At 40.1% G+C, this 25,396-nt stretch overlaps 2 protein-coding genes across 4 annotated transcripts in view; one reads left to right on the top strand and one right to left on the bottom strand.

The window, feature by feature from the left end:
- Positions 1–25,396, bottom strand: part of LOC135493434 (relaxin receptor 2-like) — a 224,447-nt gene that overhangs the window by 155,784 nt on the left and 43,267 nt on the right. The window lies entirely within an intron of this gene.
- Positions 4,668–10,776, top strand: LOC135493922 (fatty acyl-CoA hydrolase precursor, medium chain-like). Its single transcript, XM_064781585.1, has 2 exons — positions 4,668–6,226; positions 6,646–10,776. Exons 1-2 carry the CDS (start codon positions 4,668–4,670, stop codon positions 6,896–6,898), a joined length of 1,812 nt encoding a protein of 603 aa, XP_064637655.1. The 3' UTR covers positions 6,899–10,776.

Raw genomic sequence — 25,396 nt, 5'->3', positions numbered from 1 at the left:
AGTACATTCGCAAAATGTTGATTTTTTGGACGCGTGTGAGTAGTGCAAATCGGCCACAAACAATTTATTCCATTTGATTCCATTTGATTCCATTTGATTCCATTTGATTCCATCGACAAATATTTAAAGAAAAGAACGAATATCGTGCCAGTTCGATAGTTTCAGGTTTGATTAGTAAGGTTTGATCCGGGGGTGTGATAATGATATGCTACATTAGCCGATAATCAACCTGGGATCGATGAAGTATTGCAGGTGTATGACTGTATGCAGCTAAGCTTATGGTGAGCATTCGGAACGAGGTAATCACCGTAATTCCCGTCATCCATTAATGTTTACATCGTTCACTGCTTGCTTTCCGTACAAAATCAGTAAGTTTTCAGATGTCGAGGTGATGGAAATACCCATCGAAGTGTCAATTAGTTGTCTGTGAATCGCTGGCAGCATTGGTATGACCTGGTTTGGGTGACACTGACTGACAGAGTTGCACTTGCAGCCTGATGCGGATGGCCGGTGAATTCTGAAGTCAACGTATACGTATAGGCCGGACATCCTAAACAGCGCCCACCAGCGTCCACCAGCGTCCACCAGGTTTCAAAGTTATCAAAATTATATTTTCTTGACATAAATCAATAAAATAGGTTATTTAAAACATATTTTGCAAGTTTTATTGCAATATTATATTCATTCATTCATTCATAGAAGGCTGTAGGAAAAACCCGGAGGAAAGGCTGGCGGTATGTTTCTTCTGGATTAGGCCTACCCACAAGTATGTCTGTGAATAATTTAACAATCTGTAATGAAAAAGGTGAATTCACTGATGACGGCTCATCCAAGGCAACCAATTTGGGCCCAGGCTTTGGCCAGGCTTATTTGCCTTCTCTTCCCAACAGCGATGGATATGAAAACTCCCTGCACTCCTTCGTGTACGTGGTGAAGTCTTTTCAATGTATTTCACTATTTTTACACAAAGATTAGATTGCTTATGTAAACTCATTCTTATCATGTACATGTATTTTGCAATTAACGTAGCGAGAAGTCACCACTATAACAGATAAAACTTACATCAATACGCCTGCATATTTCACTGGTAGAGTACCTGGCCCATTAGCACTGGCTCCACCATGTCCACTTGCACTGGAACGACTACAACAATCGTTCGTGCCAACCAACAAAAAAATGTCCGAAAACGAAGACCATCTAATCCGCCGACATTTTTCTAACAAGCCGGCAGTTTCATAACCCTGCTATGCAAAAGTTATATGGCTCTTGAACGAACTCCCCAACGCCTCATTATCCACGTACTTCAAAATTGATGCGGAAAAAATTGCAGTACGCTTCTCGTTCTCCGACACTCCCGCCATTTTGGTTTTTTTCTTCCATAACCTCGGCGGACTAATTCCACATCGCCTGCGGAATGCCGAAGACATTAGAAACCTGCACACCAAACGTCGTCGGCTAACTGTACACCTTTAATACGACTTTGCCTCCAGACGTAATATTATAGTAGGAGGAGTACAGCTTCACACCACAAGTTTGTTGTGGCAATCTACGTCATCATGTCTTTAGTGGCCGCATCAGGGACACCATGCTAAGTCACATAAAGTGTGTCGTGGAGGTGTGTCCGCCAGACTACCGCGTGATTGGTTGACCTAGTTGATATCTGTGTCAATTCGTTGTTTTTGCGACGACCAATAATGACGAATCATCAGCAAGAGTATTGACTTGTCGTAGTGGCCGGTAAGGGCGATGGGACGAGGCCTTGTCACTAAGTCCGTAGTGTAACTAGTTGTAACAACCCTTCTTGGTTTATGCACATTTTGCATTATTTATACCCTTAAAGAAGCAAATGCTTTCAACACATATAATCTGTGCCTCTTAATGATTCAGCGATATCTAGAAATCATCACTTGCGTGTTTCCAGGGAATGTGAAGATTTTTTTCATATTTTTGCATTTTTCTCCAAATATAGGGTTTAAAATGTGCCTTAGCCTGATTATACTTTTAAGCTCTTCAATTAGTACTCGCATTTTAGTCTGGTGGTCCGCCATCTTGGATTCAGTAAGTGAACCAATTGGTCCAGTCCCTGTTGACAACATTATAGCAATCATTTCTCACAGTGAGCGATTATCGCCGAAGGGCTTGTAAACTTTTAAGAGTTGTACATGTATTTCTATTCCCTATATCGACCTCGGTACATGTCTGTATGGAAGAAAACATACTTCGGAGGAAGCTGTTGAAGAGGCGCCCGGAACGATTTCACGGGAGATGAGATGTAGGTCACGTGCCGTGGCTTTGATGAAGTGAAGGGAAATTGTACAGCCGCTGGTCGTGTTGACGACTTGGCGAAGCTGCCAGTGAGAGAAGACAATGGCAAAGCCCCCCCCCCCCCCACACACACACACACAAGGCCTAAAACCACCATGTTGCAGTGAAGTTCTTCGTTTGCTCATTGTTACAGTACCTCATTTGCAAAACAAAAGTAGCGGAATGGTTTGGGGGAAAATCATATTTCTTCTCAGTGGTTACAACAATACTATGCTTACTCTAGCTTGGAGTACAGGTTTTATGCCAAGAACATTACTCCAGGATTTCTGAGACAATGAAGCACGGCTTTAACCGTTAGTTTTTAAGCATCTATGGCTTAGGGGTAACCTTCTTTTAAGTAGAGTTAGGCTGGGTTTACATTAAGTTGACACTGCCAACTGTAGCGAGGCACTTTTATGGATAAACAATAATTAGTACTTTCAAAGGAGCGGGCTATACATACGATTTACAACGACACTTTCACCCTCAGGTCGTGCCATGTCATCTCTTGACATGTCGCTTTTTTATGTCGAAATAGTTGTGCAGAAATCAATGAATTTAAAGCTCGAGTCTGCTTCAAAACAGCGCATTTGTGATGGCCATTTCAGCTGGTCAAATAATTTGTTCCAGCTGTGCGGATAATTGGCTTTCGGCACGCGCTACCCGAGAAGGTTGTGCCCCAGGGCAATGAAACCTAGATATGCAGCCCGAAATCATGTTGAAGCGATTGGTGCAGAATAAATTGAAAATGTAAGCGATACCAAGAACAGTTTCCACATAATCGCCGTGCCATTGAAATGTATCATATAACATGTTTCAAATAGAGTGCACCAACCTGCTTTGATGAATTGTCAATGTATATTACATGTATTAGGTATATGGTTCAATTGCAACAGAACCTAGCAAATACAGAACTATTACAAAAACAAGTTGTTGTGTTTTTCATCTTATGTTTTATGTACCAAGGTAATATGTCATTCGTGTTATCCAACTCGTGACTGTACCACGGGGTATTGCCTGACATCATCAGACTTACATATCGTAATTCTATCAGAGCCCATCGAAGTAGCCAAGTTATTCTGGCAAAGTAGTGCCGAGCAGTGTTCATCATATAACCTGAATCCATGAATACAGGACATATATGTTTTGCTGATAACGTTTTCTGCAGACCAAAACACGCCTGAGGCAACATCTCACTCTGGGAACATTAGAAGCCTTGCTATCATCAGCTCTCATAAAAGTAGCTGAATCATTCGAGCAAAAAATGACTGTCATCGTAGAAAGCGCGCCCCGTTTGTTGTTTGGTGATACCATGCTTTATCGTTTTGAAAACCAAGACGACTTGTGCGCACTTTGAGTTACAAATGGAAGAAAATACTTGAAACGTTTATTTTAAAAATCGTCCTCCAAAGAGAGTAGATTCAGCCGTGGGATAATATATTTGATAGACAAGATGAAAGGGTATCATTTGCGTGTGTTGAGGAAAGGATACGCTCATTTGCTCCAATTCACTGAGAAGAGGCTCGGCAAAAAAGAAAATTGGCGCGTGATCGAGATAATCCGAATAGGTAGTGGTCTGTAAAGATGAATACATGCTGTATGCTTATGTTAAAGGAGAATGGTCAGCTTGGATGAAGATCTTGTTTTTTACAACTTCGAGTAAGTCGTAGCATTCTTGTTTATCCCAAGGTGCTGTCCTTGTCCGCTGAATAAACCAGCATATTCTAAGCCGGCTCAACACGTACTGCACAGAACGTTCTTTGCATATGTTAGGCGCTATCGACCGATTTGCGCTATCGATTGATCGCCATAGCGCATAACACATACACTCTTGCCGGTACGTGTATGTTTTTCGGGTTTTTTTGTTGGCAACAGTAATGTACAAAGTAAATATGTAACGTCACAGGCAGAAGAAAAACAGCCTACCGAATGCTATACATGTACAGGCGGCAGCCACTGGCAGATAAATTTGCACTCAGTGGCCTGTAGGATACTCACCAGTATATATACCGTTTTGTCTGATCCCTGGGACATTTTTAGGGCACACTCGAGTTAATGGGTGATTTTGATTCATTAATAGAATGTCTTTGGTCTAATTTAAAATCGATTAGGTGTTTGACTGGCGATATACATGTAGTAGGAGATCTACCACATTTCTCAACAGCTTTGTCGTTGACCTATTTTATTATTGATCCAACACAACTGGCAGCGATAATTATAATGCTATGTCACTTTGATATTGTAGGCTTGTCCTCAACAAAATATCTATTCGAATAAAATGAACAAATACATACGAGTTAAATGCATTTATGTATGACTATGTATTCATGTGGTGTCATACCATCACAGTGATCATGGTTATGATGAGGTTCGCACATGTTTCGAGCCTCCTGGTTCTGATATGCGCCCACGCTCTCATCAGTGGAGTGCAGGCTGTTGCTGTCACAACCAGCGTCGGAGACATCGTCGGTTTCGATGCCACTTGGGGAGACAAAGCCTTGCGTAAGTTTCATGGAATACCTTTCGCGGAAGCCCCTATTAGAGATCTCAGATTCAGCCCACCGGTCCCCAAGATGCCGTTTTCGAAACCGTTTGGGGCAAGCAAGTTTGGTTCTCCGTGCCCCCAATTAAAGGTAAAAATGGATGCACTACTGTTCAGCACAGAGAGCCAGAATTCGGAAATGAGCGAGGACTGCCTTAGCTTGAACATTTACGTCCCAAGCGATGGGGCGGACAAGAAACCCGTGATGGTTTGGATCCATGGCGGAGGACTCACTGAGGGAACTGGTATGCAGTACGACGGATCAAAGATGGCTGTTATGGGTGACGTCATTGTCGTGACCATCAACTATCGTCTTGGGCTCTTAGGTTTCTTTTCGACGGGAGATGAATATGCTGCCGGAAATTACGGACTTCTTGATCAACAGTTAGCTCTGAAGTGGGTGCAACAGAACATTGGTGCTTTTGGCGGCGACAAGGACAAGGTAACGATCTTTGGCGAATCTGCAGGGTCTGGCGCGGTAACCTGGCTTATGCTCGCACCTAGCAACGAAGGACTCTTCCAGCGGGCCATTGCTGAGAGTGGGACGGCTCTGTCCTCTTGGGGATTACCTGATCCTAAACTTACAATGCAATACAGTGACGTTTTAATCAGCAACCTTGGGTGTGCACACGCCGACTCTAGTCAGGTCATGAAATGCCTCCGAGGTCTCACCTTGGATTCTTTTGCGTTTACCACCGCCGGTTATCCGCATGCCGAGTCCCTGATGGGCAAGATCCCAGTTGGACCACGTGTCGATCGGTACCTTTTTCCTTACTCACCCACCTCTAGAAAACCATCAGAACGGATGGAGGACCTTCCCTTTTTCCGGTCAGTGGACCTTTTGATTGGTGCTAATAAATATGAAGTTGCCATGGCCGTGGAGGAAACATACCCTGGAGTTTCTAAGGAGGTTTTTGGTGCATATGTGGACACCTGGGGAGTCGCGGGCGGACGAACAGACCAAGACGTTGTAGACGCCCTCTGGTGGCTTTATGGGACTTCAGTGAACGGCAACACTACAGACAAAATGCAGGCGAGGTACTTTCTAGAGTTTGTGGCAGACTCCATGTTTTATGACGGCATCAATAAGTTTGTAAAGCGTCACGCTTCGGAATCGGAAGCTACAGAGACCACTGGCGCCACGTTCTTCTACAGCTTTCTTGCAAAGCCTGGCAAGGTCGTTGGAAGCCTAGGTGACACTTATTTCCCGACAGCACCCTGGACCCATGATGGTGCTGTCCACGGAGACGAAATGGGGTACCTGTTTGGCCCCCGATTCGGTAAAGGTACAATCAAGGAGAAAGAGAAACAGATGGAAGGAGGTGAAGTCGAGCTGGCAGAAGCATTGATAACCTATTGGACAAACTTCGCGAAGACCGGGTAAGTAATGCTAAAGTCAATGAAGTAAAGATAAGGAGGACTGGGATCCCGCTTAATAGAATAAATACGCTGCACCTGACCCGGTTTATCACGAATGGTACATAGGTTGGTGTGTTTTTTCAGAGCCGCACTGTTCTATTTTATCCCATTGTCAAGGTCCATGTATACTTATGCTGACCCTTTGCAATCCCCTGATCAAAGACTCACACAAATATGTCACATTTTCAGTGGAAAAAAACAAAATATTTCAAGAAAGTACGCTCTTGGCAGATCCATCAAATAAACTATCAAATATGTCTTATCGACCATCGTAAGACAGAACTTCGTAGACTCAAAGCCCCTAAACAGCGTTTGCCTAAGTTTCCGACACCCTGATCGACTTTAGCACTGACTTCATCGTACATGCCTCCTCGTTCCAGGGATCCAAACAAGCCTGTGGCAATCCCCCATCTGTGGCCTCAGTACAAGATTGGCGAGGAAGAGTTCATTGAGTTCGACATCCACAACAAACAACTCGAAGTCAGAACAAACTCGTTCTACAGAAACAGGTACATGAGCTTCTGGAATGACGTCATCACAATAATACAAGATTGTCCTGTCAAGAATCCACGCCAGACGTCAGAACCGGACGTTGCGAAGCGTAAGGCCGGTGAGGCTAAGACTGAACTGTAAAGTAGGGCTGAAAGAAATAAAGGTTCCCTCGATCAATGGATAATGGTCTTCGCCTGTTGTATGAGGAAACAATTTGTCTAAACGTGAATTGAGGTAATCGAGTACGTTCATGATAACGTCATGGTGAAATTGTTCGACTTAACAAATACAGCCAGTCGTCAGGGCATCGTCCTGCAAAACGATGATCGCTGGACGGAGAGGTCACTTTAGCCTATTCGGAGTGTAATTTGAATAATCAGAATAGTGTGATAAATCATTCAAATTTTGAATCTTTCCATTTTATGTGAACATTTATGATTGGACATTTGTTATCTGGAAAATTGGACGGATGCTAGCTTGGTAATATTGCCTTCATCGGGCCAATAATTGTCCTTCCAAAAATAAGTCGCCGATTGGCCGGCGATAAATAAGAACATAGAGAGAAAGGCGAAACCCTGAGCAATGGAAAAGCGAAGTCAAAGATAAATCGCGATGTAACTGAACCCGTAGTACTTTTATGTGTAGAGTTTTTGATGTACAACTCCGATCCAACGGTATAAAAAAATACCTTCAAGCCCGAAAGGAAGTACTTTACGCCGCGTAATGACATTCTACTTCGAAGGCGAACGTCAAATTCTGTTTTATTTAAGCTCTGATACAGTCGGGGCCACCTCATCGATCAAAAAGTAACTTTATGTGTGGAGACGGCGTCTCATAAATACTAATTCTGGCAAATATTTCCGCCCCATTCTTTTTGCCACATTAACAGTAAAAAATCGCCAATGGCCGCAAAGGGATATTGGCAAGGCTAGATAATGCGGGCATAGAAAATAGGGGAGAAAGTTGGAATCATTAGTTTTTGAATGCCATTCGCGTATTACAACACCTTACAATCATTTAACTTTCTGGATGGGTATATGTAGGATCGAATCAGATTTAAGCGTGAGAAAATTATATTCATATCATGTCTGTTGTATTCTTACCCGCTGTCTTTTTTACCAAGATGGCTGTTTTTTTATAGCTTCTTTACCTGTTGTCTTTTTACCACAGCCTTTTTAAACAGTACTCTATGTCATTTTTATCTATAGATGGTGTCTTTTTACTACAGCCTTTATCACCTCGTCTTCCTACTGTTAAGCCTTTTTATAGCTTCTTTACCTGTTGTCTTTTTACCACAGCCTTTTTAAACAGTACTCTATGTCATTTTTATCTATAGATGGTGTCTTTTTACTACAGCCTTTATCACCTCGTCTTCCTACTGTTAAGCCGTTTTTACCTATTATCTTTTAAACATGTTTTTTATAGGGGCTTTTTACCGATGTCTTTTTTTACCATAGCCTTAATTCTTAGGAATGAACCTTCCTTGATTTTAAAATACACTTTTTTTATAGATTGTATGAGTATTTATAACTGATGCCTTCTTAATAAAACTTTCTAACCAGTCACGTACCAATACTCTGGTTTTCAACGCGTCAGAGTTATTAAGATTACAACTCGAAATTAGATGCACGTAATAACCCGATTCCCTGACGTGCAATGTAATATTTGAAGTTAATAAGAAATACCTCTCTTTGATAGATTAAGAAAAAAGTGTGAGGTAGTTTGCAGGCAATGAAACTCCGCCGTTATTTCCCATAAATGGTATTTTCATGGTAACGACATCAATTTGTAACATTTGGTGATAAGACGTCAGTTTGTCTGCGAGCATTGAGATATAAATGTAGCGGGAGAAAGGAAAGCAAATGTATTGACAGTTGGAATTAACACCCGTCAGATCTGTACGTATACCACTTCAGCCGCAACTGCCCTGGATAATGTGATCCGGCTGAGATAAGCACCGGTGGGAAATTACTATATAGCTATACTTTTACCTGGTTTAGGAACCTTGATATTTCAACTTTGGGAGGGGGATGTGCAATGACGACAACTAGCATTTCGAGCTTGCTACGATGAGTCACACTCAAGCCAGCCTAAAGATCCTCACCTTACGGGCAGGGCTTCTGAGTAAGAAAGATGGTCGTGATTCGTAAATATGGTTGCGATTCGCTCATCATCGTCTTCTATCCATATTTAGAGACAGTGATAGCATGTGGAATAAGAATGGCTTTGCCAGTTTAAATTTACGATGGCGATGAAATCACATGATATTTGGCAGTCTTACTGCATGCCGTACATTTCGCCATTATAATATTGACTGCTAATATCTTTTGATAGGAAAATCCAGTATTCACTCGAAGGACAACATTTTGGTTTTTAAATTTTACCTAACGTTTTGATGAGTGCTATTATATATTTTGCACTGGAAATTCCGGAACAAACATTGATTGAAACTTCAGCGGCTTTGAAAATTTCAAAGGAGATATATACATGTACAGTCTTTATAGAAATATCATATATATAGCAGAGTTGAACGAATTACATTTTGTAGAAGGGTAATTCGACTTACAAAGCTGTACTTGTGTTGTCTTTCTTGTAATTTATCACAATATATCAGCGGTCTATGTTATAGCTCCTGGCCATGGATGGTTTTAAGTTTTAAGTTGGTACATGTAGTTGGTTGAGTGGGTGCATTTTTGATACTTCATTTGAAACTTCAAACTAAGAAGGCTGTTTCGGTTCTGCAGGCATGGCAGGCGCCCTAAGGATAGGCTCAGCTTTGCTTAGTCAACAATGCAATGTCACGAAACAAATACAACAGACTTTGTGAGCTCTATAATGAAGAATGGCTGAAGCATGCCTTAGGATGTCGGCAGGACATGCGTAAACCCTACAGCATTTCCTACCAAATCCTTTCCTCATAGCAGGACACAATTGTAACATATGAATATGTATAAGGTTCACTGGCAGCAGCCAATAGTTTTCCAGGTGAACAAGGGGATAAATATGTAGTGAGATCGGATTTGGGTCTCGTCAAAGCAACACATGTTCATGGAATAAAAGATAGTGATTTAATGGAATATATCGTTGTACTGTTGATACTGTTGCTGGTCTAACCTGGAGGAACCCAAACCCCATATACGACACAATGTTATACAATGTACATGTACTTGAAACCATAGTGTGTTGATATCTTAAAATTTTCATCGCATTATCTTGCTGTGTCTACTCAAGAAAAGATGACCAATCGATCATTCACTAGCTAGGGAAACTTATTTTTGTATGGTGTTTATATCATCAACCCCGGAGTCGGAGGAATTAATCACGTAATACCATGACGTTCTTGTCACAAACAGCTAGAACTATGTCAACCGGGTCATCATATGAGACGTTGTGTATGTCTGACTCCGCAGCAGCCCCGGGGCGAGGTTTGATGATGTATGTTCGTGACGACCAACACAAACGGCCATAACTTAGTTCTATACGCGGTTTAACCCATTAATCTCGGAGTAACCGTGTTTAGTATCACTAACTAAATATTCAGTCCGTTTTCAGGTAAATGAATTGTTCGAAAGTCGAAATGTATTCTTGTTTCACAAGTCATTGCAATTGTCAGCATGAAAAAAACCCTGACCACACAACGATTTTCCCCCAAGCTACTAGAAAAGTGCGCAAACAACCACTGAAAAACACTACGTTTTCCGAAGACATTTTTCGGACAGATACTTGAAATCTAATGCAAACTTTCATAAGACAACCATTTTCTTGACCTTTGGAATAATGAAAAGGCAAGAAAAGTCCAAAATGAGGAGAAAAAATGGCTGCCGTCAGAATTGACTAATAAAAGTATTGTTCTTTTTGGATTGTCATTTCTTAGTTTTTCAACATATCTTAATGGAATTTTGGTATATCAATCACTTAGCCATTTCCGCTACATTGGTCTAAAATTATCTTGAAAATGTATTATCTTGATATGTGATTTTTTTGATCAAAACTTGGAAGAGAAGTTTTGACTGATAGCAAGGATAGGATTGGGAGCACTACTCTTACCGGGGATCGTTTCCACGACCACGGTTTTTTTAATGATTTAAGATTGATTAGCAGTCATTCTTGCTTCCGTCTCCCGTGGCTGACAGTACAAAGAAACAGGGAAGCAAGAGGGGAACCCTGGAGAAAATGGCGAATCGAAACGAAATTTGATAATTTTACGTATTGCAATCAATTGTTCAATCTTTTTTGAAGAAATAAACAATCCATTTGCAAAGTAATCGATATATCATTTTCATTGTTTAGTTTTTGATTGACTTGGAGACTTTAAGTTATTTTGGAATGCCGTATTCAGTTTAGGCATGATGTGTATTTTCTGTGTTGTACAATGCATTTGTGAATGTAGCAGGAGGAAATTCAAAATTATTGCTAGATATATCACTGAAGAATTAGAAAATATACCAACAGAAAAGTGACTTGGTGTTTCACCTCGAACTTCTCCTCGACAAACATTCACAGACGGCAAGCTTCGGGCAAAGCAAATCACAATGCTTCAGGCCAGGTTGTCGAGACGAGATTTGGTTTTACCTCTTAGAGTCAAATGTTTACTATCATACGCACAATCGTCCCCTCCAGCTATGTGATATCGATTCTAACCCACTTACAGCTAGACACGGCAATTCTCGATTTAACAGAGGTATCGATCGAACCTGGAGCAATGACCGGTCTATGACTATATTAGCATGAAAAGTGGTATTGCTACATAAGATGTTGCCGAGGATATTTCCTAAAGTTAGAGGTGTAGGTAACGAGCATGTACCGAAATCCATCCACAGAATCAGGAAAATATATATGGTCGCCTCTTCCAACCAATTCTTACCAACCAATTACACATCTCCTGCATTCAGGTCATTGATGGTGTGCCGAGGACAAGAATACACCACGAACAGATCAGGGGAGACCCTATCAACCTTCAGACGCGAGGATCAAAGTTTGTCTGATTCCGGGAGTTAATTTCCGAAGTCTTGGAATTCCCTTTAAAAAGTATAGGTGCTCGGTATTGTTCCTTTTTCTACCAAGTTTATCGGTTTTGCAGGCCGTACATGTAGGAGTCAGAAAAAACCCGAACAAATTAAGATTTCGAAACCAAATTTGGGTTGACTTTTACAACTATTTCCATACACTCTCAACCACGTTGGTCTGTATTAACTGACTTTCGATACCAAACCTGACGGGTGGGTTAATGAAAGAAAAACGTCACAGAAGAACAATTGGGCCGGATATTAGGTTCTAAACTCTGAATTTGATATGAACGAAATAATCGGTTAATGAGACAATCAGATATAGATTTGATGAATTTAATCGCTCTAAGTATTTTCATCGACAGCAATTTTGAGTAGTTACAATTAAATGACAAATACAATTTTGTGGCAATTTCGTTACTCACGTTATGTTGGGGGGTTTTTGTGCTCGATTCCAGTTATAACCGGCTTGTTGAGTTGCTGACAGGTGCGATACTGCTGTATAATAATCACAAATCGTCTTGGGTTTAATATGTAAAACAGTAAAGATGGCCCTGTCCATCTCATCTATGCACTTTACGCAACTTAAGCGGAAGATATTTTTCATCGAATTCATGTGCCGGGATGATGGAATTCCATACGTTCGTGGAAAGCATATACATGTAGAAGCCTCATTCTGATCTTCATATCCTTTGCTTCATGCACCAGGACAGGTACCGGGGAACATAGGTCACGGGACTCATACATGTAGGTACTGGGGAACAAAGATACTGGGAAACAAAATACCGGGAAAAATAGGTATTGACCCCTTTAAAAGACTGTAGAGTGTTTTCACGGCCAGCCATGTTGGGGGACAGAACAATGATTTGTCACGCCTGACTTAACTGAACCAAATGCTGTCATCGTCATTTGGACTTGCTGTCTTTTGTCTGTCCCTCCAACATGGCAGTCAATGACGTCACGTGTAACCACTCTATATGTACTTGAACCAACCCTCAGAATCAGTAAAGACATTTCTGATCTTTCTAAGGCGAGTTAAGGCCGGTTTACACATGCAACTTTTTAGGAGAAACACATAGAAACTAAGAGAAACTTGACTGACAGGCTATGTAATTTGAACCATGAAACCTAAAAGTTTCTTCATGTTGCATGTGTGAACTGGTCAAGAAACATGAAGAAACATGATGAAACCCCTTTCTTGAAACCTTGTGAAACTAGGAGAAACATGAAACAATTTACGAACATGCTCGTAAATTCTGGACAGGTTTCATCAAGTTTCTACAAGTGTCGATTACATTTTAACTCTGTGGCCAATCAGACTGTAATAAAAAGTCATGTGATTTTTACTCCGTATCCAAAATGGCAAAATGGCTAAAAGTGACAAGTCAAATGCATATGAGTGTTTCATAGTGTTTCACTGTGTAAACGTCCAAGGTAAGGTTTCTCGATGTTTCATGTTTCTCAATGTTTCTCCATGTTTCATTGGAAAAAGTTGCATGTGTAAAGCGGCCTTTACCTTGGACGTTTACACTTGACCAGTTCACACATGCAACATGAAGAAACTTTCAGGTTTCATGGTTCAAATTACATAGCCTTTCAGTCAGGTTTCTCTTAGTTTCTATGTGTTTCTCCTAAAAAGTTGCATGTGTAAACCGGCCTTAAGGTTTCTCGATGTTTCATGTTTCTCAATGTTTCTCCTTGTTTCATTGGAAAAGGTTGCATGTGTAAAGCGGCCTTAAGACCGTGCTGCTGGTGTCTACCACTGTGTTTCTCCTGTGTTTCTCCTAAAAAGTTGCATGTGTAAACCGGCCTTAAGGTTTCTCGATGTTTCATGTTTCTCAATGTTTCTCCATGTTTCATTAGAAAAGGTTGCATGTGCTGCTGGTGTCTACCACTGTGCCATGATATCCCCAGCTTTTTACAGATAAGCACCCTCGCGTCTGCTATTTTTGTGGCAACTTGGTAATATAATTTTGCTCCTGTTACAATGTCACTTCCTCCATTAGGCAGTTTGCCGACATAGCACGCATCTGTCAATTGTTCGGTCAGTAATGGCTCGCGGGTATAGCATGGCATATTATCTAATTTCCTTTTTTCGCGATCCGCTAAATAATGTCGCCGTTTACATTTCGATGCAAATGTACCTATGTCATGGTGCTTAGCAAAGTACAATGGCCGTGAAGACATAGGACAAATCGAAATCGCTCGAAAATATGAAACCCTTTTTATCAGATGACGAGACAATGCTATAATCAAGGGATGTGATTGGTCCTGATTAATGGTGACCTGTCGCTATTCCCACGAACCATAATATGTCTTCCCTGACAAGTACGTCATGTGAATTCTTAACCAGAGAGACATTTCTATACATCTTTGGCAGACTAGTATCTTGAGAAGGCTAGGATACCCTTTCTCTTGGTTTCCAATTGCGCGAGGACTGCTACTATATAAGACGTTTCCCTGTAAAGACATGTAGCGTAGTTCAGGTTCATGCTTTAAAAAGCTCGAGAAAAGAACATTTGGATTAATTGGATCTAATAGTCAAATTTGGAATCAACTTTGAAGAAAAGTTCCAGCAGACTGAAATTCAGGCAACATTTATAATAAATGATAATGAATTCTTGAATATTCATATAGCATATAGCTCCTAACGTTCAGTCGAAGGCCTCAATTAACAGAAGCAAGGCCTGACATGTTTCACAAGTAGAAGGCTCATTTCGAGATTCGAAATTCAAAATTCCAAACTCGACTTTTTCCAGTCAGGTATGAAGGGGCCTTGGCTTATTCAATGCGCATTGTGCTGGGGGCGATCATGCTCAGAGATAATGAACCGGTGTTAGATCGGTGAGTTTGGAGTATATGTTCATGTCGTAGCAGGTCGCATGTCGTAGCTACCACAAGAAAAAAAAGCCTCTATCCATCTAGGTAATCCGAATACCCTCGCTTTAATTGCAGCGTCAGCCTAAGAACTCAATGTAGAAATGTAGAAAAATCAATAATTTAAGACAAATGCATCTTATTAACTCGAGTAGGCAAGTCTTGATATCAAATCTGATTGATTTATTCTGCTATAACGGGCATTGTCGTATGTAGTTGTGCACCGGCTGGATACCAGATTGCATGGTAGCAAATATTCTGATTAATACATTACTCAACTCTAAACATGTATCATCGCTGTGGGGTCCAAGCAAGGTTTTCGGTGGCCTGCTATATAGAAGCGGTGATCGCAGCGACCCGCAATCACATTGAAACCACTGCAATTTACCCGCAGACATGCAGCAGCAATTGTAATCGAAGGTCACAGCGATTTAAATCACAAGCGGTGCGCGTTAACCTTTTAAAGTTTTCATCTAATTAAAATAGAGAATAACCAAAGGCCATGCAGCTAAACGTTTGTGGATGATTTAAAGTAAAAATAATATGGGTGACATTAAGTCACGGTGCATGTATGTCTTACACAAATACATTGTTTTTCTTATCGTCTGTCTTGTCAGATCGCTTCTTATATCTATCTAACTATTTAGTTGCCGCCTGAGATTTAAAGCAAGGAAACGCAAGGATTTATCATACTTTTAATTTGCCCAATGTATGAAACCCAATTAAATTCGCTCGGCTTAACTACAAGTTTCGAAAATTGTTAAAGTTAGACAAGTTATTCTAAATCAAATGCAAATCCTTTTGATGTATCATCACCAAGTAGCATAGATCTTTCTCCTAACAAGAATACTAAGACCAGTAAATCACTTTTATCGCTGCTCCTTCCACCTCAACATAGCAGCAAGGCTGAAGGTCTCAGTGATAAATTGCTCTTGATTCTATCACTATTCATATTTGATTGCAGCCGCCAATCGCCCTTGCGCAAATGAATTTCATAAATCTTTATATATGTATGAATGTTTACCTTTACGAGACACCCTAACCTGTACACCATGGTGAAATATATTGGCCACTTGCAGCCATAAAGAGGAACCGTACCATGCAGGCTCAAAAGATCAGATTTTGGTGATGTATATGATCGCTACAATCCCTTGATAGGAGAGAGGGTAGGCCTACCAGTGGTCACTGAATGATCCATCATGAGTATCACAGCAAATGCGACATCGCGAAGCCAAAGCGGCGGAATAAAGCCGTATCGGAGGCAATTTCGCAATCGTATTCGGTGTGAGCTTAAAATTCCACTGAAACCGTTCCTTTTTTTACAACTGCACGCAGGGCACGCGTCATTGCAGAACTGATTCGTGTTCAGTGGAAAAAGTGGAACCCCTACCCCAACTTGATATGATCGTTGGTTTTCACTGAAGTCAATATTGGTTTTAATCGCGCGAGGCATCCGTAATTACACAACCAATGGGATGTAAGGCACTAAGGCATCGTACAAACTCCACTGAAATGGCTTTATTGACCGAAACGGAAAACTCACATTCGGGTTCACGCTGGCAGTATAGCTATTTGAAATTTACACATACACGGTGTATGCTAATAGTGATGCTAGTTTCAAAGTTGAATAACATTTTCATTATTCTCGCAGGTTACATTGTATTCCTACGTGAGTACAGTATCCGCCTACAAAGTTAGGGAAAGTTTCCGGATCCACTGAATGCGATTTTGCTTGAATTGCTTAGCGCATGAATTGCAGAGCACATGCGACAATGCAAGGCAAAAGCTGTTTGGGTCTATTTCATTTCAGCGAGGCGGAAAATAACAACGCGTGCATTGTTAAAAATGCATTTACCAAAAAGGCGACGTATCCGAATGGATACATGCGCTACCAAATCTCACGTTAGGAGAGTCAATTGTAGTATCATTATGGCCACTTAACAAACCTATTAATCTTATTACTATTATCAGCATAATCACTAGCCAATAAGGGAGGTATTAATCTTATTACTATTATCAGCATAATCACTAGCCAATAAGGGAGGTATTCACTGAACGCGATTTTCCTTAAAACGCATTCCATAAATCGCACGGTGCATGGGCAATCGCAGCTTTAAACGCTTTGTTTGTGTGTAAGGATGTTCAGTGGCGCGTTAAATAACCCAACCGTAATGCGTGCGTTGTCGCAATCGGATTCTTATTTCTAAGGGAGGTTCCGCACCGCCTACGATTACGATTACGATTACGATTACGATTTCGGAAAACGTAATCGTAATCGTAATCGCGTCGAGAAGCAGCTAAATTCAGTTCCGCAAAAATACTCTTGATGTCATTCGAGAAACCCACGGCTCACGAACAGAGCGAATTTGCATTCCTATTTCATTGCAGTCGTGACGGTCTAAAACAGCTTTGGCCATGAAATTTGCAGGTCCTACGTCTGGTGTGCACAGTCAAAATATATTGTTTGTGAAAAACGTGACCCAGGATACTTTGGAAGTGCATGAAATTGACGTTCTCGATGATCTTTTATCACTTACGAGGATTAGCCGCCATCGTCGTAGAAACGAACCGAATATGCCGCAGACGATTTCAGGGCTGATGACGTTGCTGCAAAAATTGATGACGTCATACACAAATATTACGTAATCGTAGGCGATTATCAACATAATCACCAGCCAATAACGGTAGGTATTCACTGGACGCGACTTTTCTTAAATTGCATTCCATAAATCGCACGGTGCATGGATAATCGCAGCACTAAACGCTTTGTTTGTGTGTAAGGATGTGCAGTGGCGCGTTAAATAACCAAACCGCAATACGTGCAATGTCGCAATCGCAATTTTGTAACCTATACCCTTGATGTGCAATCGGTTTGATAAACAGTGTCCCCTCTGCTCATTTCGAACATCATTTTATATTTTTGTTTATTGTTTGGAGTCCTTTTTAGCATGTATCAAGGCGTCTTACAAAGGTTACATATTTTTTTTCCAAATGCTTCCCGATCGATCACTATGGATGAACCCGGGAACATTTTAAAATCCTATCACTACTATACCTGCTGTCATTGCAACACACCATTTTTGGAAAAGATCATTTTAAGAAATACTTATTCAATTTTAAAACTAGCATCACTATCAATTAACACACTGTACAATGCATATCCAGATGCTCTTACCCGTGATAATCTTGCTTCCAACATGATGTCGCTCTAAAAAGATTGCATACCTCATAAAACGCATTACATATTCATTACAAAAAGTCGTTCGTGTGAAATATGACATGCCATGGCCATTACACAGAACATATTGGGCATGAAAGGGGATGGATGAGAGGTGACTTTTTATCACAAATGAATAAGTCAGCGCATAAAGTACCATTTGAACGATTTACGGCTTACTAGAGTTATGTCCCGAAACGTGGAACTAAACATTTCGAAATTATGCTGAGAGCAAAACGCCACGCAACCTCATTCAGACGATATGTATAAGGCTGGATTAACATTGTCCAGAATACTTGAATGAACATGAAAGATTAAATACTTGTATAAAAAGTTGTTCATTCCAATGGGTAACGTTATCTTCCACGCCGCCAAGCACTGGTGTCAACGCAATTTCTATAATGTGACCGCAAACACGATGTGACAAATAAGGACGATTTTTCAAGTTTTTTGCATGTTTCGCGTTGAATTACTGGGATCGCGTTTTCAGGTGGATGGAAATTACGTTTCTCATCAGATAATCATTAGCATTTGACTCATCTCTTTTCGAGCTCGCTTGGAAACCGAATCAAATTTAGGATTATTTAACTGGATAAGGGGTATTGCAGGGAAATTTCATTGATGAGCTGATAGACTGGGTTGGAAGTTCAATAATTGGACCCGAGCTTTAATTGAAGTTATAATTATTACTCCTTTTGAAGGGAGAATTGAAAAGCTGAGTGATCAGAAGACATTTTTTTTCTTTTTTCATTCTGAATCAGTAAGAAAGCATGATTTACAAGAAAATGATTAAATATCATGTTGATATAAAATTCAAAGTCACCATGAATGTTGGAAGTAATTATTTTTCTGTGTATTTTACATTGCTCCTCATTTTTGTTACAGCGGTTTTGGTGTCCATAACCGTGTGGGTTGATGCAATGGAAGCACTAAAGAAAACCAGTCTAATAATGCCATTTCAATGTTAACGTAGGTGTTTTGGAAACGGATGCCTCATTGATAGTATTGGTTGTCTCCCAAACAACTCTTATTGGAGCTCTCGATCACTTCGAATCTGCTCGGCAGGAACCAATTGTAATACCTCCTGTTTGGTATCATGCTGCAAATATCCTGAAAGGGCATTTTATAACCATACGACGGATTTTAAAAGATGCCATGCTGAAAATCTACGGCCCGAACCTTTTATACCTTCGAGCGTGTTTAAAAAAACAACAACGGAATACCAGTAAGTCACACGCCAGTCGAAAAGTGCTGGGAAGCTGTTTCAATATCTGCTGTTCTTTCTGGTAAGATTCAAAGCCCGAATATATTTCCCCATTGTGATCAAAATGTAGTTTTATCAGACACGTCGTTACGTAAAAGCAATGTTTTTCATGCAATAATATCACGACACACACACATCTGATTCCAAATAAAGTCTGCGTAATTTTGTATTCGAATTAAACAATACTATTTGATAAAGTATTCCAAACAGAAACCCCATGAGAGTGCTATTTCTTTTGACTTATGAAAAATATTTAATGAGAAATGGTTCGTGTGTTACTTAGCATGCGCGGGCTGCACGAGAGAAGTAATACCAGTCCTGCAAACCTCATAATTTTTGCGGGCGCTTTTATTTTCCTGGAACTCGCAAATAATCATGACCCGCAAAAAATAGAAATCGCGAAATGTTTATTTTCATTGGAATAACCGAAAGACAAAGTATAAGTCGTGAAATTTTTATTCATGTTAGAAATATTAGTTCGCGAATCCCCAAAATAAGGAGGCGCATAACTGGTGGTTTCCTGTAAATTTATTACCGCACTGATTATCATCACCGCTGGTGATCGATTAACTAAGTTTTATTGGTCATGCGTGAGGCAAATACGGCTAACACGAGATCGGCAGATTATACAGTATACAGTCATGTATCATTGTAACAAATTGACAAATATTGTTCCCACTCTATCAAACGAGCCAGTAGCGTTTTGGACAAACTTTCTATGAGCAAAGTAAACAAAGAAGCAATATTTCGTAGTTTTATGATATATTCGTGTATGTCTGATGAATAATGATCACAGTGGGCAAACACTGGTTTTGAAATGCACTAAACGTGCCGAGGAAATTTATTTTTTGGAAACACCGACCTAGCCAACGCAGTTTTGGACGGGCTTGTGACCTTTTTCATTTCCATCAACACAATTGAGGGTCAGACAGACCCCTCTTCAGCATATAATCCTTAGAAATATCCCGAACCGCAAAAAAGTACCCGGTGTAGTATTTTTGATGTTCTCTATATTATTTCATTGTTTTCATAATTATCATAGCTAGAGAGACCATGAGTCCTTCAGCTTTCATAAACATAGAATGAGGGAGACACTCGGCAACGAAAACACTCAAAAATGTTACACTGGCCTGCAGGTCTTTGTAGCTTTTATACTGGGTGCGTGATCCACGAGAATGCATCGGTATGATATTGGTGCATGCGATTAATATTTTCACTTGTAATGCGAATGACCGAAACAGGCCTCCACGGGTGTAATTGATCAACAGCAGTCCGAAATAGCAAACGCTGAATTAGACATATAACTGAAAGCAAACGTATCAAAAGGATGTACTCATGTCTGCATCGCACCTCTCCGCAGTTGAAATCATTCAGCAGTGGCCAGACGTTTAACCTTTCTGTTGCCTTACTTGATATTCTACAATGCAGACGGCAATGGTCTCTTCGGCTGAAATTCAAATAATCACAGCAGATCACAAAGCTAAGATAATTTCCGTTAAAGATGGCCATCGCATGATCGGATGGGCCGGGGGCTATAATCCCTGTACAACAATATCGCAACTCATCCAAGAGAGCATATAAAACGATAATGTAGTTTAAACATTTTCTTGGTGATGAGGGCCTCCCCCACACCCAAGTTTGAAACGCAACTCAGGTGTTCCATTCGTCCGCGTTCCCGCGGATACCAGACAGAATCCCTGGCCAGATCCTTACCGACAACTATGACTGACCGTACACGAAGTAAATAAAGACATAAAACGTCTGTGAACAAAGTTGTTCCGTCATTTTGGAGGCTAGTGTTGCCAGACTATGCAGGAAAAGAGTGGAACACCCTGCATATCATGTTGATGTCAACCAAATCATGCGAGTTGTTATTATGTACGATGAAAAATGCTATCCATCTTTGTCGGCTTAGACGTAATCGCACTGAGAATGCTCAGACTTGATGATGCTCAACTTTCTATCTGCTTTTTTTACACTCCGATATCGTTATCAGGGCAACGCCGCGTCATTTGTCACTGAACATGCTGAATTGGAGTTGACCACTTTCACGAAAAGTAAATTATAAGTCTAGAAATTGTTTTTAATACTTGCGTCACGTCAATTCTCAATCAAATCTGAAGCAGCTGCAAATATTAGTGCTTCTACCATGGGGAGGGTATTTTAATCTTTTGATGGTTTTGGCAGCAAAATTAATGGTCGAAAATCGCGTGACCAGATTTGGAAAACCAACCAACTTTGACTGTGTTGAAGAATAAAAAAAGACTGATAGAACCCAAAAAAGTCATCATAAAAACACTTTTTAACCGTTGATTATAGGTCAGAACGTTGGAAATAAAACATGACTTATGATAGGCGGCGGGGCGCATTTGGGGGAAAAGGGGCAAAGTACTGCTCCATCGGGGCGAAGTGGGACAGCGCCCTCCTAAATATGCCTGGAATAAGTGCCAAAGATAAGATAATAGAGTAATGGTGAGTCTCCGCGTTACTCACAAATTACGATTTACGTAAACAAAATGCTGTTTTCATCACGTGTTACCTGTGTTCGATTACAAATATTTTACATATAATTTCTAATTCGTTATCAGCGTTTGTGTGTGATGCGACACTCAGTAATAGGCAGGTTTCGTAAGCATACGAAATTTCTTTCCGTTATTCGTACATGTATAACAATTACGTTTGCCATTTCATTTTTGAGTATCGTTTATTATGAAATTCTCGAAAATAAGTGCTCGAGAAAATTTGGCAGTTAACATTATCCTAAGCTCCATGGTCAAAAAATATAGAAAACCAAAAGATGAAACTACATGTAAGATAAAATAACAGTGCTAGAGCGACATTTAGTAATTTACATCAATGAGGGCAAACTAACCTGAGAAGATAAAAAGGAAAAAAATCCGAATTGTTATTTCCAGTTTTCGTCCTTTGTACAGTGTATACGCCTAATTAATCAAACCATGAAAATAGCTGTTTCTATTAGACCTAAATGAAAAGTTTGCAGCACCTTTATTTGACAGGAGTATGGCTGCATCCTGAACGAATCGAAGGGCTCAAATGACAAAGCCTGCAGCACTTGTATGTTCAAGCCATTGATGATGGCAAACTGTAGCTTTATATTGCCAATTCTTACCAACCTACTCCTTAATTCCCCAGGTACTGCCGTAAACAAACTTATTCCGTCATTTTAAGCATAATTTCACAAAACGAGTTTTTGATTGACAGATGACTTCCTTTCTCGAGCCAAATATGCGTGTAATTGAATATTTACTTTGTTCAAAGGCTTGAAATGCATGTAAGCAATTTCCAGAATAGCAGTTTGTCGTGCTCCACTCTACAACTGAGCGATGACACTCTGTGACGCCATAAAATCTTGGCTGGCACAGCGTTTTGGCACGTAAAAGCATTATGTTAAAATGCTGGCATATAAGAATGCAATTTTGCAGATTTCAAACAATGTAAGAGATCAATGTATTGATATTTGGCGTGCAAGGAAGTCGCCTATCGCCTGAAAACACTATTGATTCGTGAAATTTGCTCGAAAATAAAGCATCGAATGTTATTTTGGCCACGACTGTACCTTTTGAAAAACGGAGTAAAGCGCGGTCTGCATTGTAGTAAACGCAATGAAACCATAAACGAGCAATAATAAATATTACATCTTGTGTGAAATATTGTAAACCGCAAAATTTTCGCGGGCGGTATATTTTCATGGATTTCGCGAATTATTACGATACGCAAAAATTGAAAATATGGTTGAGAAAGTATTTTAGAAAGTTCGTTACATGTACGTACGCCAAAATAAATGTCATGAATGTCAATCATAAGTCGGAATTTGCTAAAGCAGAAAGGCGCGAACATTTTGCGTGTTTAAGTATGATATTATGAAGGCTTTCTCTCCCTCTAAGTATTGAAGGTGGCTACATGTATGTTCATGACAGTACACGTAGCAGCCTGGCCAATTATTGCTTCTTATTTAAAATTATAGTTATTTTGTCACAAGTATTGTTCGAAATTCTCTACCAAATATTTCGGCTTTACCCGAAAGCCGTCATCAGTGGACTTTATATCAGTTTGTTCTGACATCGCATTCCCTTTTGGTAATTAACGATTGTACCGCATCGCCTTACCTTTCGTACAGCCTGACTTCGTACAGATATATTTTCCATGATCGGCGTTAAGCAGTTCTTTTGTTCTCCCTCCAGCAGAATTACTCCAACACTCTGTCGTATATTGTTCGAAGACGGATTAAGTCATGAAACGCTTCAGGATGAGCTTTCATTGGTATAATATCCTGTTACCGGCGGGGGCACTTGAAACTGCTATTATGAGAGCTGGCATATAGGTTAAATAACATAAAATCACATATTATATCAATCTGCTGTATGATAACGAGTTAATGCAAAGTTTACGCTGTTGCATTCTCATAATGGGTACACTGGTGTGTTCGTGGTGCAATACCAAGATTTCCTTCACACCGGTCATGTTGCCAATTATAGTAAGATGGCTAGTATTTCTCGCGACACTGACGACTAACCGTACTCAACGAGCCCCCACAAGCAGGCACTGTCACAAGTGTTTGAAATTTAATTACCTTTATTTAACATAGTTAACGGAATTCCCTAAAGAAGTATACGTTGTCGGTGAGAGCGTTTCGATTAAAAAAACAGCCATTTTGGTTTCGAAATTCCCATCTTTCTACAGAGACAAGCAGTTTTTTTAGCTTCTATTTGCTAGTTCAAATTAGCCGCGATGGCGGCGAGTGCAGTTAGTTGATGCCAACGCCACGTGTGGGTAATGTTTCAATTGCCAATTCTCCCATTCGGTAAGCCAATTGTTTCGTCTCAGTTCAGCGGCGACAAAAGTGGGAAACTGTTCGAGTCTAATATCATCAAATCGCAGTAGTTATTCATAGGTGACCAGAAACAACTTTTTGCAAGCTATTTTTAAATGAGAGCAGCCGAGCGCACATGATCGAGCAGTTGCGAAAAATGCTTCATTTTCATTTAAAGAATGATAATCATTAATATTTGACTAGGCGATTAGCTCATCTACGTTGCTAACTGTTTCCAATTTTCCTGAGCAATTAGCCTACTTCTCAAAGACTTTTTTGTAATTCAAAACATGACAATCATAAGTATTTGTTTTTACAGTTAATCATCAACAGTTCTGAATAATATAGAACAACCCCAGTGTGGTCACATTGTCACATTGGCCGTATGTATCTTGCATACAAACTATGTGCTTGGCATACGTGCGAAGGAACGACTAATACGTTTTTCAACAATCCTAGTGTTGAAAAACAATTGGAAAGCGTCATACACTTTCAGAAAGAATAATTTTTTAACGAAACAAGCGAAGAATAAATTGGGAAAAAGCTGCCCACTCATTGACTACGACAATCACTGTTGATGATTAACTAACGGCTCCTCATGATTTTTTATTAGAATGAATAAAACCTCGGAGATAATTTAAGACAGATAGGATGAACTGGAATGGCATCCAGTTGCAAGACAAACTTGTCTCTACGTTAAAATATGTACCACTGTACACCGTAAACCACCAAATTCTTGCATATTATATTATTGAAAAATCCAAAAGAAATTTCGCAATCCGCAAAGAAATCGTGTTTTGATTATTTGGCCGAAATTTCCGCGAATTCCAAAATTCGAAGAGGCACGAAAAGTTTTCCGTTCACCATATGTTTACAGTACCAAGTAACAGTGAAACTTTTTTTTATTGAGGAATACACCCTTAGGCTCAACCGGTTAAAATGGTAGAAAGTCAACAACGATATTTAACACACTCGTTTCTTTACATTCGCATCTGATGTTGTGTTGCAATGTATACGGAAAACATGTTTAAAGTTCTGATAGTAGATAGAAGTACATTTTCATCGGTGAACGAACAAATAACGTATGATGATGATAACCCGCTAAAGCTTACGGGTAAAATGCGCTCACATTTGTCACTGAATGTTCTACGAATCAGGGCAAAGGCTAAATAACAGGCTGTGGCGTATGTGTAGGCCATTTAGCCTCGTTTTATCCACACCTTCGGAGATAATTCGCTGACAGACATTGTTTATTCCTTATTCTTTATTTGTGAGAACATTTAGAAGAAACTTCCTGAGGGTATTTTGACATTTCCCGACAGCTTTACGTTTCCCAACAGCTTTTGTGAGTTTTTATATTATACGTTGTTGGGGGAATAAAAAATAATTCTTTTAATGGATTCTCAGCAGAATAAGATCTCTAAGATAACGATATACATTCTCC

The sequence above is a fragment of the Lineus longissimus genome, chromosome 9, assembly GCF_910592395.1.
Source record: "Lineus longissimus chromosome 9, tnLinLong1.2, whole genome shotgun sequence".
Lineage (NCBI taxonomy): Eukaryota > Metazoa > Nemertea > Pilidiophora > Heteronemertea > Lineidae > Lineus > Lineus longissimus.
Note: the sequence above shows the minus strand (reverse complement) of the source record. Positions and strands in the feature narration are given on the sequence as shown.